At 38.0% G+C, this 18,827-nt stretch overlaps 1 protein-coding gene across 1 annotated transcript in view; it reads left to right on the top strand.

The window, feature by feature from the left end:
* The window catches only part of LOC127428308 (inositol 1,4,5-trisphosphate receptor type 1-like), a 373,744-nt gene that overhangs the window by 310,612 nt on the left and 44,305 nt on the right, over positions 1-18,827 (top strand). The window contains exons 54-56 of the mRNA XM_051676597.1: positions 9,063-9,185; positions 16,751-16,926; positions 18,039-18,203. Coding sequence (XP_051532557.1) covers positions 9,063-9,185; positions 16,751-16,926; positions 18,039-18,203 — 464 coding nt within the window. The remainder of the gene's footprint in view (positions 1-9,062; positions 9,186-16,750; positions 16,927-18,038; positions 18,204-18,827) is intronic.

Genomic DNA, 18,827 nt, shown 5'->3' with positions numbered 1-18,827 from the left:
TTAATCACAAAAAAACAAACAATGGCGAAATAGGGGCAAGAAGTTCCTTTTCAATACAAAACCGGGGAGGGGCTGTCTCAGGTGGAAGCGACCAATGAGTCAAATGTCTGAGACTGAATGCATAATAATAAAACAAAATCTTGGGTAGGCCTAGCCCACCTTGTCAATCGGCCTATGCAATTTACTGAAATGTAATCTGGGACGTTTACCATTCCAAATGAAGGACTTTGCTATGCTATCAAATTGCTTGAAATAAGAGAGGGGGACATCTATAGGGAGAGATTGCAGTAGGTAGTTGAATTTTGGAATACAATTCATTTTAATAATATTAACCTTCCCAATCATCGATAAATGTAATGAAGCCCACCTGCCCACATCGCTTGAAAACCTTTTTATTAAAGGGTCAAAATTAACTCTAACTCTAAATCACACAAATTTGCTGGGAATAAAATACCCAAATACTTAATGCCCTGTTTGGGCCACTGGAAGGTGCCTGGCTGAAAAGCCGTTACCGGGCAGTACGCTGACAGAACCAAAGCTTCGGATTTAGACTAATTAACTCTGTATCCTGAAGACATTTCCAGGACAGGAATTAATAATTCTGTGGAGGCAAGGCATAGATCTAGTGGGGTCAGAGATTAATAATAAAATATCTGCGTAAAGCAAAAGCTTATGCGCCACACCTCCCGCCATCACCCCTGGAAAATCACCTCCTTTCTTATTGCGGCTGCTAATGGTTCCAGGGCAAGACAGAACAATAATGGGGAAAGAGGGCAACCCTGATGGGTGCCCCTATCCAGAAAATAATCTGAAATTAATCCATTTGTTTGTACCGCCGCTACCGGGTGTCTATAAAGTAAATTGATCCATCCAATAAAAGTATTCCCGAACCTGTACATTTCCAAAATCTTAAAAAGATAATCCCATTCTACTATATCAAATACCTTTTCGGCATCAAGTGAGATGGCAGCGACTGGAGATTGGGAAAATTGGACGGTAACTCTTACACAAGAATCAGACTGTTCCGGGCTTGTGTCATGGTTGGCGGAAGCTTACCATTCTTTAATGATTCCGTAAAAACTTCTAGCAAGAGTTGAGCCAGTTCTATAGCATAAGATCTAAAAAATTCAGCAGCAAAGCCGTCTGGCCCTAGAGCCTTGCCTGCAGGCAAGGCCTTAATTACCTCACCAAGCTCCTCCAAGGTTATCTCAGAATCAAGATAATTTTTTTGCTCAGCCGACAGTTTAAGAAGTTCTGATGGTTCCACAAAATTTCTAATTTCCTCTTCGGTGGATGAAGATGTGGAACTATAAAGATCAAGATAGAATTCTTTAAAAGCCTTATTAATATCAGTGGCTGAGGTAAATATTTCACTGAGGGATTGGTAGAAAAAGACTCTCTTTATTTATATATCTAGCCAGAAGTTTTCCTGCCTTGTCCCCTGACTCAAAGTACTGTCTTGCCCTGAATAGCCAAAACTCCACCTTCTCTGCCAAAATAGAATTATATCTGTATTTCAATTAGGTCAATTTTCTGAGGCCATTAGACGACATTCGGTACTTCAGCTCTGCCTCGGCACTTTTTTTTTCTCCCCAATTTGGAATGCCCAATTCCCAATACGCTCTAATTCCTCTTGGTGGCGGAGGACGAATCTCAGTTGCCTCTGCATCTGAGATGTCAACCCGCGCATCTTATCACATGGCTTGTTGAGTGCATTACTGTGGAGACATAGCGCATGTGGAGGCTTCACGCCATCCACCGCGGCATCCACACACAACTCACCACGCGCGCACTGAGAGTGAACCACATTATAGCGACCATGAGGAGGTTACCCCATGTGACTCTACCCTCCCTAGCAACCGGGCCAATTTGGTTGCTTAGGAGACCTGGCTGGAGTCACTCAGCATGCCCTGGGATTCAAACTCGTGAACTCCAGAGGTGTTAGTCAGTGTCTTTAATCGCTGAGCTACCCAGGCCCTTGCCTCAGCACTTTTAATATTCCCTTCCAATTCCACGAGTTCTTGTGCTTTGGATTCTTTGGTGAAAGCAGCATACTGTATAATCTGGCTCCTAAGAACCACCTTAAGTGCCTCCCAAGCCACGCCCACAGAGGATACTGAGGACCAGTTGGTCTCCATATAGACATTGATTTCAGCCTTTAGCATTTGTTGAAATTCAGGATTTTGCAAGAGGGATACATTAAAGTGCCAACTATATGATTTCCTTTTCTTCAAATGTGGCAACACCTCTAAACACACCAGGGTGTGATCTGAGACTAAAATGTTTCCAATTGAGCAATCAACGACAGATAAAATGAGGGACTTGGATATATATATATATATATATATATATATATATATAAAATCTATTCTAGAGTAAATCTTATGGACTGATGAAAAAAATTCAAAGTCCCTACCAGATGGGTTCAAAAGCCTCCAAATATCTGATTTTTACACATCCTGTGAAGAGTCAATGTTCCTCTAGGGGGCTTGCACACTTTTGCTTCACTATGATCAAGGACTGAGTCCATCAAAAGATTAAAGTCTCCTCCCAATATTATATCATGCTTGCAACATCCCTTCAATATCTATAAAAAAGCCCTGATCATCGACGTTAGGTGCATAAATATTAGCCAAAATATGACTTTGTCCCTGAATTTCAGCTAAAACAATAATGATTCTTCCTAATTTATCCTTACTCTGTTTGAGACATTTGATTGTAGATGTTTACTTATCAGTGTAATGATTCTCCTGCTCTTACTCGAGCCAGCACTATAAAAAAAATGCCCACCCCATATCTTTCCAAATTTGTCAGCTTCCTGCAGAGAAAGGTGCATTTCTTGAAACACGATATCATATTTCTTATGCTTGCGAAATAATCTTCCTTCTTTTTATGGGATCCTCAACCCATTCACATTCCACGTGGAGAGAGACAATCCACTCATATTAACATTTGACATTTTGACATATAAGAAAAAATAGATTGTGTGTCAAAGACAAGATTATAAAGACCACATTCCAACATTAGTGTAACAATCAAACCCCGAACATCCCTTAGAACGAAAAAACAGAAAAAAGAAAAATGTGCACTTTAACCCTGCACACAAAAGCACAGTCCATGTAAGCCTATGAGAACCCCCATGACAATTTTGCCATCGGACTGGTCAAGTCTGGTGTTTCTATATACATTTTGTGAGACAGAATTACAGTGCATCCGGAAAGTATTCACAGCACTTCACCTTTTCCAGATTTTGTTATGTTACAGCCTTATTCCAAAATGGATTAAATTCATTATTTTCCTCAAAATTCTACAAACAATACCCCATAATGACAATGTGAAAGAAGTTTGTTTGAAATCTTTGTAAAAATAAAAAATCACATGTACATAAGTATTCACAGCCTTTTCTCAATACTTTGTTGAAGCACCTTTGGCACCAATTACAGCCTCAAGTCTTTTTGAGTATGATGCTACAAGCTTGGCACACCTATTTTTGGGCAGTTTCTCCCATTCTTCTTTGCAGGACCTCTCAAGCTTCATCAGGTTGGATGGGGAGCGTCGGTGCACAGCCATTTTCAGATCTCTCCAGAGATGTTCAATCGGGTTCAAGTCTGGGCTCTGGCTGGGCCACTCAAGGACATTCACAGAGTTGTGCCGTAGCCACTCCTTTGTTATCTTGGCTGTGTGCTTAGGGTTGTTGTCCTGTAGGAAGATGAACCTTCACCCCAGTCTGAGGTCCAGAGCGCTCTGGAGCAGGTTTTCATCAAGGATGTCTCTGTACATTGCTGCATTCATCTTTCCCTCGATCCTGACTAGTCTCCCAGTTCCTGCTGCTGAAAAACATCCCCACAGCATGATGCTGCCACCAACATTCTTCACTGTGGGGACGGTATTGGCCAGGTGATGAGTGGTGCCTGGTTTCCTCCAGACATGATGCTTGCCATTCAGGACAAAGAGTTCAATCTTTGTTTCATCAGACCAGAGAATTTTGTTTCTCATGGTCTGAGAGTCCTTCAGGTGCCTTTTGGCAAACTCCAGGCGGGCTGTCATGTGCCTTTTACTGAGGAGTGGCTTTCGTCTGGCCACTCTACCATACAGGCCAGATTGGTGGAGTGCTGTAGAGATGGTTGTTCTTCTGGAAGGTCCTCCTCCTTCCACAGAGAAACGCTGGAGCTCTGTCAGAGTGACCATCAGGTTCTTGGTCACCTCCCTGACTAAGGCCCTTCTCCCCCGATCGCTCAGTTTGGCCGGGCGGGTTCCAAACTTCTTACATTTACGGATGATGGAGGCCACTGTGCTCATTGGGACCTTCAGTGCTGCAGAAATGTTTCTGTACCCTTCCCCAGATCTGTGCCTCGATACAATCCTGTCTCGGAGGTCTACAGAGAAATCCTTGGACTTCATGGCTTGGTTTGTGCTCTGACATGCACTGTTAACTGTGGGACCTTATATAGACAGGTGTGTGCCTTTCCAAATCATGTCCAATCAACTGAATTTACCACAGGTGGACTCCAATCAAGTTGTAGAAACATCTCAAGGATGATCAGTGGAAACAGGATGCACCTGAGCCCAATTTTGAGTGTCATGGCAAAGGTTGTGAATACTTATGTACATGTGATTTTTTTCGGTTTTTATTTTTAATAAATTTGCAAAGATTTCAAACAAACTTCTTTCACGTTGTCATTATGGGGTATTTTTTTGTAGAATTTTGAGGAAAATAATGAATTTAATCCATTTTGGAATAAGGCTGTAACATAACAAAATGTGGAAAAAGTGAAGCACTGTGAATACTTTCTGGATGCACTGTACACAGCAAAAGATAATTTATAAAACAAACTCCAGCCAACAGGCAGAATAAACACAAAAAGAATGTGTAGATTCTTCAAACAGTCAAATGTTTAGTGAGCCGGTCCATTCGGCTGCAACATGAGTACAAGTAAATGGCTTACTCCAATAACTTTGCAAGAAATACTCCACAAAATAATCTCCAGCCAATAGGCAGCACCAGCACAACATTTTTTTGCAGGTTTCTCAAACTGTCAAGCAGATGTTCAGTGAGCCTGCCCACTCGGCTGCAACATGAGTGTAAGCAAATAACTTACTTCAATGACTTTGCCAGAAATACTCCACAAAATAAACTCCAGCCGATAGGTGGAATAAGCACAAAGAGCGTGTAGATTCATCCACAAAACCGTCCCGAAAGTGTGTTGCTCTACTAAATAAACTCCAGCTACTAGGCAGAACCAGCACAAGAAGAGCGCGTAGAATCTTCAAACAGTCAAGCGAATGTTCAGTGAGCCGGTCCACACGGCCGCAACATGAACACCACAACATGACCCACTCACTCCATTGACTTTATGAAGGACATCGCTTGCTGTGGGCATGTGAATGTTTTACGGCCATCCTTAGCATCTATTCTCAATTTGGCTGGGAATATCAGTGCAAAAGCAACCTTCCGTTGGTGTAAAAGTTTCTTGCATTCCTTGAATCGATCACATTTCTTTCTTGTCGAGTTCGCAAAGTCTGGGAACAAGAAAATGCTGTGGTTCTTCCAAGAAAGCCTTCCTTTACTCCTTGCAACACTAGATCTTTATCGGATGATCTCAGAAATCTGGCCAGAATTGATCAGGGCCTGTCTCCCTCAGCGGATCGCCGGGCTGGAACCCTGTGAGCTCGCTTGATTTCCAGCTTATGGCCTGCTATGTCAAGCAGACTCGGAAAGAGCCGTCCAGGAATTCCACCATATTCTATCCCTCCACTCCCTCCAGGACTCCCATGATACAGACGTTATTCCGCTGGCTACGGTTTTCCATGTCCTCCAGCTTCTCCCAGAAATGCTCCAAATCCACCTTGGTCGCTAGCAGACAATTCCCTCTCTGATTACTCCAGATAATCTATCCTATTCTCGACATACCCCACTCTTGTGACCACATCAGTAAATTTCACCTCCATTCCAGTGATCGATCGACGTATCACAGTAAGATCCTCCAAGTCAGCAACGACCTTTGTCAGCATTGCCAACATGTTCAACATCTCTCGCCGCATTTCCAGCATCTCTCCGACCAGATCGACTCCCTGATCCGCGGCCTGCTCATGGATGTCAGCCTGAGCTCGTAAGTGTCTTTTAATGTCTCCAGAGCTTGAGGATTTTGAATTCTTTGACATATTGTCCTCCTAGAACAGTTATGGAACAGAGTGTATCGAATCTCACCAGTTTATGTCATTAAAAGGTAATAAAACTAGCAAAGTGCACAAAGCTCACCGTTCATACATCCAATCCTCGCATGGCATCACGTGACTCCAAAGTAACAGGCTTTTAAACTTTTAAAAGGGAGGTTGATGATTGATGTCAAAGGCTGTGCACCCAATCAAACTTTATTGTGTTTTGATGGAAATTCATCTGTCACTTGGTAAAAGCTAGTCAAATTAGGTAGATGCCAAGAAGGACAGGTTTTGTGACTCCGGAATCCATGAACGAAATTTACGCAAAGTAAAAGAAAATGAGCCAGACAACATTAAAGATGGGTTCACTTGCAATGATGATGATAAGCATGTTTTGTTCTGACCACAATGTATTTTGTGCAGTGAATTATTTGAAGCAGAGATTCCTGTTATTTAAATATTTTTATTAAATATTTAATTAATATTATTGTTATTAATATGTTTCAGTATTTGATTTTAAGACATTTGTGTTTACTTTTCTATGATGAGCAATGTTGGGTTGCCACTTGATGCCCAATGTTAAATCTGGGTCTTGAACCAAAACCAGTTGAGAATCACCTTTTTTAGACCACATCTTTAAGGCCGAAGGTATGGAGTTGTTCATCAACAGGAGGGTATGAATTCCATGTTAGATATATAGTTAGTAAAATACCTTTCCGACTGACACATGAAAGTTTTTTCAAGCTGAGTCAAAGTAGTGGCAATGTTCCGTTGCCACTAACCTCAAGTCATGAGTGTGGCAGCCTTCATGTGTGAAAGTCCCCCTCCCCCAGTTCCTCTTTTCAGACAAAATCTCCCTGTCAAAATAGCCATAGCTCAGAAACTAAATCCTCCAACCAGACTCCTCAAAAAGCCATGGGTCACAACAAAGTTCACACTGGAGGTCAGTAAGCTGTCTTACATGGTTCGGCTGCCCCAAGCAACCTTTTGATTTGCTTTTGTCTTTCTATGGTTTTTAACTTTGATTTGAGGTGCGGGCATTGAAATTGTACATCTATAAAGCTGCATAGCTGACCAAAAAGCCCCAACTTCATTCAGTATGTCCTTTGTTTGGAATGCTCTTAAATTAACATTCTTTTATTTAGAAGAAAGCAATATTTTTAAAGGAATACTAGACTCACCAAAGTTAGTGTAACTAAAAGTCATCCTTATTGGATATAATTGGAAATGCGGCATGCATTCTGGTATCAGATGGTTTAGATATGAGCAAAGATCTGCAATACTGTTGGAGCTTGAGATCGCCATGGAAGCTAACACATAGCTGTTCTTATATTGGTTAGTTGAAGTTGGTAGATTGACAATGTTCTGTGATCTTAAAAAAAAAATACAAAAAATAATAATAATAAGATAAGCAGTACAGGCTGGAACTAGTTTTTGACATCATACCGTTATTTCATCACGATAGACATCGTAGTATTATGTGAAATTATGTTTCGTGTCAATAAGAATCAAACCAATATGCATAAACTTTTATTGTGTAGAGTCAAAACAAAAAGTATTCGCAGTAAGTTGAAGTGTGTATTTTTTGTGCCACTAAACACAAACAAGTTTCAAATATTCTCCCCATTGTTTGGGCCCAACAGGTAATCCTGTTCTAAATGGACTTCATTGATTGAGGGAATGTTGTTGTTGTCTAGTCCAGTCTGCAATTCCATTTGATATCTCTAGTGGCAAAATTACACACTTCACTTTTAAGCTAAATTTGATTAAAGGCCTTTTGGTGCTTGTTTGAAAGTCAGCAGATGTTCCCAACAGGGACATAAAGGGTTCAAGAAACAAAAACCAAAAATGAACAGAAGTTTAACAGAACGTAACCGAAAACCATAACAAAGTGATTTTCAATTGTTCCGGAGTGAAAACGTTATTTTTAAATGCTGGTAACCGGTTATAACTGGTTAATTTTGTCCTGATAATTTTTTCATGAAACTAAAGGCCAAAGGGTTTATCACAGTACATTTTGAACTACACCACTTCATGTTGCCCAAAAAAATGAAACATGTGCTTTGATCCTGAAGGAAACTGCTGCATCAAACATTTCTTTGCCCAATTTGCCGTTGTGAATATCGCATTCTCTGAATGAAGACCTTTATAACATAACAACTATGTATAATTATAAAACATAATTAGAGGTAAAAAGTACATTTCTCAGATGTTTTCAAGTCTTCACTGAATTATTGTTTGATATGATGCATTAATACAGATTTGATGCCGCCAAGTTTTGACTCGGAATCAGTTTTAACTGTTAATTAACTGCTTGTTATGATTTCTGTGCCAATAAATCCACCACAAAGGGGGAAACAAAATGGCTTATTTTCTGTTATTTTGATGAGGCAAGTGGCTTATTTTGGGCTTGTTTTTCAAGACCAGGTTGCTTGTTTCTCTTGTGAGATCTGGCAACACTGCAATTGGTATTTCACCCACCACTTAGCGCAGAATCCTGTCATTTTTAAAAGAACGTTATTAACCATTATTTTATTTTGTTCTAACTGGTAACCTTTTGGAAAGGAGGCTGCGGAACTTCTGAACCGGAATGAAAAAATACTGTTTTTGCTCAGAACGAACTGAAATAAAAAACATTTCATTTTAAGTCCCTGGTTCCCAAATGGAAACCAGCAGACACATATCAGTTTGCGTCTGCTGTAGAACTATGTACGAGGTGCACTGAATCAGTGTATCGTACCAGACTGCTTTAGTTTTGTGATTGCTTTATTCCTGCAGTGTTTATGTTGATGTTGTGCATGGTGGCTATGTAACATAATTATTAGTTATGGATTATTAGTGTGTTGTTTGGGTGCTTGTTGCATTTATGCTTGGAATTGAATTTTTTGACTTGCCACCCCCAGCTCAGCCCATCCTGTACTGGTGTTCCCGTAACATGTCTTTCTGGAGCAGCATCTCCTTCAATCTGGCCGTCCTCATGAACCTGTTGGTTGCGTTCTTCTATCCTCTGGAAGGAGTGCGTGGAGGTGAGACACAAATGTGTGCACTGGTTGGTTTGAAATTCCACACAATTGCAATTCTTCTTTTGTATACAAAATATATGTACCGCTCAGATTGTACGGATTGTCCCATTTCTTTCTAATATGAGAAACTGTTGTACACCCAACAAGAAGTTATAGTCTGACTAAATTAACCTCATGTTATGCGTCAACTACCCAGACATCAAATGACAAGTGTTTAGAATGGCATAGCTAAGCAAAAATGCTACAGTTCTCTGTAATCATTGTTAGAATGCCAGGCACATCTCTGATCAAACTTTAAATGGTTTGCTCGAGTACAGATTGCAGTTTTTATGGAGGTAATAGGATGCAGCCAGAAACAGATGCAGGAAACGTATTCTTCCTTAGCCTACTTTCAGCACACACAGCCCCTTAAAGACATAACATGGCCTACATAATAAAGCTACCTGCCTCCCTTCCGTCATAACACATCTTCTATAATTCATTAATTCCTAGTGATATGATCTTTTTTAATGCTCTTATATTTCCATTTATACCATATTTATTAAATTTAATCCATGATATGTGGATCATTTCAAGTCAAAAGTATACCTCATACCCCAAGTATATATTCACAAATACATATACAGTACATATAGATTATGAAAAACCATCTATGATAATCATTTTGCCATTGCTGTCTGAAAAAGAATCTATAAAAAATATACATACATACATGTATATCATATATATATATATATATATATATATATATATATATATATATATATATATATATATATATATATTCATAAATATAAATATGTAAAATAAATAATTGTGAAATATTCTGAGTTATGAAATGAGAAAAATTCTTAATTGAGCTTTTCTTTTACCTGGGAGATTCATGGGTCATTATCGCTCTCATCTTGAACCCTTCATTGAACAAATTAAGAATCTGAAGCCCGATTCACAAAACATTTTTTAGACTGTTTTCTTCTTAAACAAAAAAGCTATGAATATATTGTATTCCCAAAAAGACTGTTTTACTGAGAGTATTTTCTTTTTTGTTGTACCGTCAGTGTTTATGGCTAAGATACCTTCTTGCGAACTTCTTATAACGTGTCCTAAAAACTTTTGTAATTTTTTAATTAGGATGTTTTTTTGTGAATCCGGCCCATGGTAAAACACCAACATACATTTATCTTGAGACACCTGTGTCATTGTATTTGATCCAAAAGGGTGTGTTGGGGAGTCATAAATATGAACATAACTGGTCTTACGTTAGGCCTTAACCCGGTTAATGATATTGCGCTCTTGTCCGAGATCGCGTAACGTCACCTGACTCCAGCATTTGCACACACACACACACACACACACACACACACACCCTCATTCCTTAATCTCATAAGCTTCAGTTATGACTCTGTGTCTGTCTTTTCCCTGCTCCTGCTGATCAGATTGTGTGTGTGTGTGTGTGTGTGTGTGTGTGTGTGTGTGTGTGTGTGTGTGTGTGTGTGTGTGTGTGTGTGTGTGTGTGTGTCAACATACAGCTGAAATGTGAGACCATTGTAGTTGAGATTTGACCCTGAAAACAGAGACCCAGATAAAGACAAAGCACTTTTACTTCATGTCAAATTCTTACATCATAACTTAAACACAACTAACATTATATTTTGTGATCAATATCATCCTGCATTCTAATATTAATGTAAGAAATACTGGTTGGGAAGGTAAATATAACACCTACGAATATTTATTGGGTCTTTCTTTCTGTCTGTCTTACTGTCTTTTATTTTCTTTATGTTTTGTTGAGCATTGATTGTCCAGTCATTGTGACTTGCATGAGTGGCACATTGTGAATGGCATAAACTGTATTATTCAGGCTGGGGTCAGGCTCCGCGGGGTCTTTTGTTTTAAATATCTCTCTCAGAGCGCACATGAGTGTTTGGGCCTATAATTCCACACTCTTAAATTCTCTAAATCAAAAGGTGCTGTGGGAGCCAAGAATCACACTGGAACTGAACTACAACTCTGATCTAGATTCAATGTAGGTCACAATTTGAAATATAAACATAAAAAGTTATATAGACCATATTAAAATATTATCCTTGCAATAAGCATGGTTGTAAAACATGATAAGCAGACTACCTGCATCCGAACAAAAATGTTTACAATGATTTCATTGTAAATATGCACTTTATACAGTCAGCTATTATTCATTTATCAGCTGTTATTAGTTGTCCTGTAATAGAGAGTTTACCAAGATAAACATTTATATTATTCAGCTGGTCATGTGATCTTAACATGGAACATAGAACCGCTGATATTATATACATAACTGGATTGCTCATGACGTCATGTCGTATTGAAGCCACTGCGCCGCTATATTGCTATGCCCAAACATTCCAGTGTCCCTATTGACTTAATATGAAATCGTCTCATTTCAGCGAGTAAACATTAATCCTTCAATCACCTATTTTATATCTGAAATCGGCATGTACATCCCCACAACGCAAACGTCCCACACATGTAATTATTTATTTATATAAGTCAGGAATATTTCTGTTTCTTGGAAGCCAGAGCGAGTTATGTATATCTACTATATATCAAACAGTATCCACCTCTAGCAAACTTCATCAGTGAACAGATGTTAACTGAAACATGTAAGATACAAACTGACATTTTCAGACTTATTTATTGTGATCATCGAAGTGTTTGTTCAGAGTTACTTGTTTTATGTTTTTATCAAAAAGTGCCTTGTTCTCGCAGTCACTTGAATAAGAGTGCATGCTCTCTCTCCCTCTATCACACGCACAGTGGGCGCTGAGATTGATTGGCATACTAAAATGGCCGCTCGAACACTTGTTGTGGCTTTACCTCCTGCTGGCAGCTTAATGTTGCTTCAGCAATCCAGTTCTATTTACAGTTGTGCTCAAAAGTTTGCATACCCTGGCAGAAATTGTGAAATTTTGGCATTGATTTTGAAAATATGACTGATCATGCAAAAAAAAGTGTCTTTTATTTAAGGATAGTGATCATATGAAGCCATTTATTATCACATAGTTGTTTGGCTCCTTTTTAAATCATAATGATAACAGAAATCACCCAAATGGCCCTGATCAAAAGTTTACATACCCTTGAATGTTTGGCCTTGTTACAGACACACAAGGTGACATACACAGGTTTAAATGGCAATTAAAGGTTAATTTCCCACACCTGTGGCTTTTTAAATTGCAATTAGTGTCTGTGTGTAAATAGTCAATGAGTTTGTTAGCTCTCATGTGGATGCACTGAGCAGGCTAGATACTGAGCCATGGGGAGCAGAAAAGAACTGTCAAAAGACCTGCGTAACAAGGTAATGGAACTTTACAAAGATGGAAAAGGATACAAAAAGATATCCAAAGCCTTGAAAATGCCAGTCAGTACTGTTCAATCACTTATTAAGAAGTGGAAAATTCGGGGATCTCTTGATACCAAGCCAAGGTCAGGTAGACCAAGAAAGATTTTAGCCACAACTGCCAGAAGAATTGTTCAGGATACAAAGAAAAACCCACAGGTAACCTCAGGAGAAATACAGGCTGCTCTGGAAAAAGACGGTGTGGTTGTTTCAGTCAATGCCCAAATTTCATAGTTTCTGCCGGGGTATGCAAACTTCTGAGCACAACTGTATATATAAGTGCATAGAACCAAATGTAGAAGTCTAAGTATCTGTCACTGAAAAACAAATATTGATCGACTAATAATCTGAATATTGGGGGCAACCACATAGCAATACTCTAGCAAACAGCCTAACATTGTGTTGGAATTTTTTTTTTTTTTTTTTTGCATGTGAAAGCATCACTTTTATTCATAAAATTTAAAAATCTAGTTTTATCACTAATATTGAGTCTGTATCAAGTGCAATATTAAAACATAACTTAGCACTCATGAGCTTTAAACAATAGTTCACACGAAAATGAATATTCTCATTATTTATACATCCTCATGTTGTTCCAAACCTACATGATTTACTTTCTTATGCAGAACACAAAAAATAAAACATTTAAAGAAAATATACCTGTCTGTCTATTTAGTACAATGGCAGTTGATAGTGACTCACTTTAAAGCTTAAATAAGCACTCATACATATTATAAAAGTAGTCCATGCATCATATTCCAAGTCTTCTGAAGGCATACAACAGATTTTGGTAAAAGAGTAATTTTTCAATAAATGTTGTCCATTGTGCGTTCATGAGTGCAAGAGAGAAGCTTTTCCACAAAAGAACTTAGGACTAAGATAGGACTATTCAATAAAAATTCTCCTTTTGTGTTCTGCATAAGAAAGAAAGTCATGCAGGTTTGTAATGACATGAGGAACAGGGTGAGTAAACAATGACAGAATTTTCATTTTTGGGTTAACTATCCCTTTTACAGCAATCATAACAGTGGAACCAGTCACCTTATAAGAACTTTTAAAAATACTCACCAACTTTAAAGCCGACTTTAAATGCCCTTCTGTAGAGATCAGTAGGTCTCTGTACAGTATGTGTAAAGGTCAAACAGGAGGCCCACCAGAATTCCAGAATGTGTCTAACAACAGCGCAGGGGCGTAGCCACCACAGGCCCTCCAGCACACTCTAGTCCCTTCCTCCCTCCCACAGAATGTATCCATCAGACACGATAAGAGCTTGAGAAGTAGGTCAGTGAGTGTAAACTCTCAATGCACAGAAACGCCTTGCATGACTGGTAAAGCTGCAGGAAGATCTATGGCTTTACCATGAAAGGCAAAAATATGTGAATATGGCTAGTGTGCACTGAAAAAAAAATAAATAAATAAATACTTTTAATACTCAGTACGTTTTGCATTGTTTTCCAGTAAAACAAGATACATTTACTTGAAATTGACAATAACATAAGATATTAAGTCTTGTTTTCAGAAAAATCAAACAAAATAAATAAACTTGTTTTCCATCTTATTGTATTTTGCTCCTTAAGTAAAAACACCTTGTTTTAAGTATGTTTAGAGATTTTTACTGGAAAACGAGACAAAAATACTAAGTTAAAAGTTATTTTTATATCACATATATAATACAAATATATAATGTACAAATATGTAATATCATATTCACAGGGTTAATATCAGGGAATTTAAAAAAAATGCCTGGAAAAATCTTGGAAATGTCTAGAATACATAACAAAATTGATACATGTGATACATTTTATATATACCTTTTGTAGTTATGCTTTAAAATATTTTTATCAGCTAAATATTGTTCTTGTGTAGAATAAAACTTGCCCGCACGCCATAGTGAAGTCTGATTTATGAGCGAATCATCAGTTCTTTTCACTGAATCAGCTTATCCAGTAATCATAAACAACTGTTAATATAATGGAATAATCCTGGATATTCACTGGTTAAAAAGTGTTTGAAGGAACCCTCGCATTACAAATCGTGTGTGTGTGTGCCTGTCTGTTTGTCTGTCTTTGTACCAAAGTGACAGATATTTATTTAAGGTATGGGTCAGTGAGCATTATTGTTTTTTCAAGTCATGCATAGCTTAGCTCTCACCTGACCTCTTTTTAAAGGTGTGGGTGTATGTTTGTATTTAAGGTTTAGAAATAAATTAATGAAACAATTTTTTTATGTCCAGTCTGTTGAGACACATACTCTGGGCTCAGTTCTGCAAATTTCCTGGCCACTCGCCAGCCCTGTTGGTCCAAACCGCAGCTCTGCTCACCTCTGAGTCCGTCCTCGCTCAGTACCCAATGCTCATGTATCTTTCAGCCATGGTATTTTTAGCTCGGCGGGTTATGTAACAAGCACCTGTCATGTGGTCTGCTCGCAGGCAGGAGAGAGAGTGAGAGAGTGAGCGCTCTGTGAAGATCCCGCAAATCCAACTGACTGAATTTTTTTTCTCCACGTACACACAAACACACACACACACCCTCTTAGCAATCACACTAATATATTCCCAAAATAAGGGAGTTTGCTGTGAGTTTCGAAGCCATTCACCTAGATAAGGACTTAATTGAAGATTAAAAAGCTGCCAGCACTGCTTATGACAAAGCTTTACCGAACCATAACATATTCAAATGTGTCACACTTTCAGGGTTATGTAACATTATATATATATATATATATATATATATATATATATATTTTTTTTTTTTTTCAAAGCATCTCTCCCCTGAGGGTTAGAATGTGTTCAGACATGTTCAGCAGGTGAAACTGCAAGTACTGCAGGAAATCCCATTTAAAATGCTCTTAGAGCTACACAACCCAGCAATGGGTAATTCAAATAAACATAATCTTGACATCTGAGATTGTGTTATTTTGCGTAAGGTTAATCATAACAAGGTCTCACAAGATTCTGTACGACAAAAAATAAATATCTCATAAAATCCCTCATTTGTAAGGATAAATTCGAAAGGACCTGTTTAGGTTCCAGTAGCTAAATTGGTAGAGCATGGTGCTAGCTTGGTTCATTTCCCAGAGAATGCTTGTACTGAGCAAAAGTTACAAACAGTGTACAGCCCCACAAGTAATTAAGCATATTTCATTGAGCACATTTATATGCACCCCAATACGCTGATAACTACCAAAAAATCAGCTTATTCGTGCAATGCGACAACACAAGAAATACGTGTTTACATGACACTTAAAATTATTGGGGTATCTCTGCTTTTGACGTCAAAAAGAAACAGACATGCGCACAACACTTGTGCACATTGAATAAGCAATTAGAAATAGGGTTGATTATGACAAAAAATCATAATTGTTGAATGTTTCCCTTGATATTGTGAAATTGTAATTTACACTTTTCACGATTATTTGTTTAGATTAATTGTGCAGCCCTAGTTAGAATGCTGGTAAAGGTGTTTACATGCAACGCAAAATTAGGGTAATTGGCAGCGCTTATGACCTTACTCTGATAAAGGAAAACCATTTAAGATGTAAATTTGTACATGTACAATAAACATGCTCATTAACTATGGACATGTTCCACTAAGTTTAACAAGCTGAAAGTGTCTAAATACTTTTTGTCCTAAATTTGAATAATATACTAATACTGTATATTTATTCATTTCAAACCTAACAAACTTCATTTTGTGAATTGTCCATTCACTAAATTGTCATTTTTTCTTGAAAAGTGTGTTTGTGCTATGGTTCTTTAAAATAAATTCCACTTTTGCCATTTAATGGTTTGATGGTTTTATATTTTGTTATTTAATCCAAAAACATTCATACATTCTTATACATACTTTTTGGGGACATTGTATTATAATAAAAATGTAATAAATAAAATCGTCTGCCATATACATGCATTTTTAATATACATGAATGAAAGCATCTGCTAAATGAATACATGTAAATTTAACCTAAAATGGGGCTAGTTAGAGAATAATTTTCCAACATACCATTGCTGTGGATTGCTGATCACCATCTAAATTGAGATCCTGAGATATGGCTAGCAAACATGTCTAGCAGCATCAATGACAGTGTAACGTGACAGATGGCATGCCAGCATGTCAGTTTGGTTGTATTTTTAACCCTGATTTTGATTGATCGCTTACACACATGCCAAAATGTGTTTACTTCTTTCCCTCAGGCACCCTGGAGCCACACCTATCTGCACTGCTGTGGACAGCCATGTTGGTGTCTTTGGCCATCGTTATAGTGCTGCCACAGCCTCACGGAATTCGGGCGCTCATCGCCTCTACTATACTGCGCCTCATCTTTTCGGTGGGCCTGGAGCCCACCCTGTTCCTGCTCGGGGCCTTCAATGTGAGTGTGGATGTTTGTAAGCGAGCATGTGTGTTGTGTTTTACCCCTTCTGCCAAAAATCCTCAGGCAGGTGGTGTAGTTGGAGGGCAGCTCAGTGTGTTTTGCACTGAGGTGTGGCGTGCGTCTCCAAGGAATTCCACTCGGACTTCACAGTCTTATGTTAAAATGTCCTTGGCTCACACAGTAATTCCAATTTCTCCTTTTAGTGAATACACTTAGTTTACATGTAAACAAACTACCACTTTCAAATCAACTAAAACTTAAGGAATAGTTTAAAATTTGGTTAACACATTTTTGCAAGAATTGACAATTACCATCAATAGTTTTCATTGTTAAAGTTTACTTGTACTAAGTTGATTTTATTCCAAATTCTTATCAGAATTTTCGATGATATCTAACAATCTTCACACTTGGGCCACATCCACATTGATACTTATTCGGTTGAAAACACTTGTAGTATGTGCACTTAGCTTACATGCAAACAACTACCACTTTCAAATCAACTAAAACTTAAAATTTAAGTAGTCATTCGCTAAAAATGTCATTTTTAGTCATTTCGAGACAAAACTTGTGTGACAAGTCTTAGTGAGCACCAATTTTGAGTGCATATTTAAAATGTCAGCTTTTGTATTCCATGGAAGAGCGACATGTCGGTGGGTAAATGATGACAGAATTTTCCTTTTGTTTTTTGTGGGTGACATATTTATTTAATACCTGCAACTTTTCGAAGTTATCAAGTATAAAAACCAGTCAGTAGCTAGTAAAGTTGTTTTTTTTTACACTTGCAAGAATTGACAATTAGCACTAAAAGTCCTTTAAAAGTCTGTTTAAAATTTTACTTGTACTAAGTTGATTTTATTCCAAATTCTAAACAGAATTTTCGCTAATATTTTCTGTTGAAAATTCTTTGACTTTGCCCACATTTAAGCTTCTCGTCCATACTGGTATGGCATTTTCCTCCACCGAAAACTGAGAAAACGCTCTATAGTACCGCATACTTTGGAAAACAATGAGGTTAAGAAATGGATCCAAAAAGTATTAGTGCGGAAGTAGCCATAGTGTCATGATGTCATGTCATGCTATGACGTGCTATGTTTTTTGTTTTTTTTCAGGTGTGCAATAAAGTGATATTTCTAATGAGTTTTGTTGGAAATCGCGGTACCTTCACTCGAGGCTATAAGGCCATGATCATGGATGTGGAGTTCCTATATCATCTCCTGTACCTCATTATATGCAGCCTTGGAGTCTTCGTCCATGTTTTCTTCTACAGCCTGCTTGTGAGTACACACTCACATTTGTTTGTTTCATTGTTTGTGAGGTCATCTCTTATCATTGTTTGTGAGGGGTTGTTGAAAATGTCTTTACAAATTGTTTTTTTAAATTTGTCACTAGATTAGTTAGGATATTTTCAAATATTTGGCCGTCAGGTGTATAGCCACACACACACACACGTACATGGTGTACTAAGTGATATCTATGTAAATGAGGACATACCATAGAAAGATTCTTATTAAAGCAAATTATCAGTACATACTAACACAAACCTTGTAACCTTTATAGGATTTTTGTTTTCTTACTTTTTTTGCTTTCGTAGATTAAAAAAAAAAAAGGATTGGCTTTGTTCATGACTTGCTTTTCAATTTGAAGGACATTCCAGAATGCCTCTGAAGGTTTTCAGACTTAGTTTTTGTCACTCACTTCATCTCACTTCTAGGGAAAATTTTGACCATAAATTGTATCACAAGTGCATACACAAGCATTCTCATTTACTCTCCCAGTCATACCATTCACTTTTCACACATGAACTTCTCTATCTCTGACCTTTTGACTTCTCACACTTTCACCAACATGTATACTATATACACTCTAAACACACATGCACTCATCTTACTCTCACACTC

This window comes from Myxocyprinus asiaticus, chromosome 37 (genome assembly GCF_019703515.2).
Source record: "Myxocyprinus asiaticus isolate MX2 ecotype Aquarium Trade chromosome 37, UBuf_Myxa_2, whole genome shotgun sequence".
Taxonomy (NCBI): domain Eukaryota; kingdom Metazoa; phylum Chordata; class Actinopteri; order Cypriniformes; family Catostomidae; genus Myxocyprinus; species Myxocyprinus asiaticus.
This window is presented reverse-complemented; position numbering and strand designations above follow the sequence as displayed.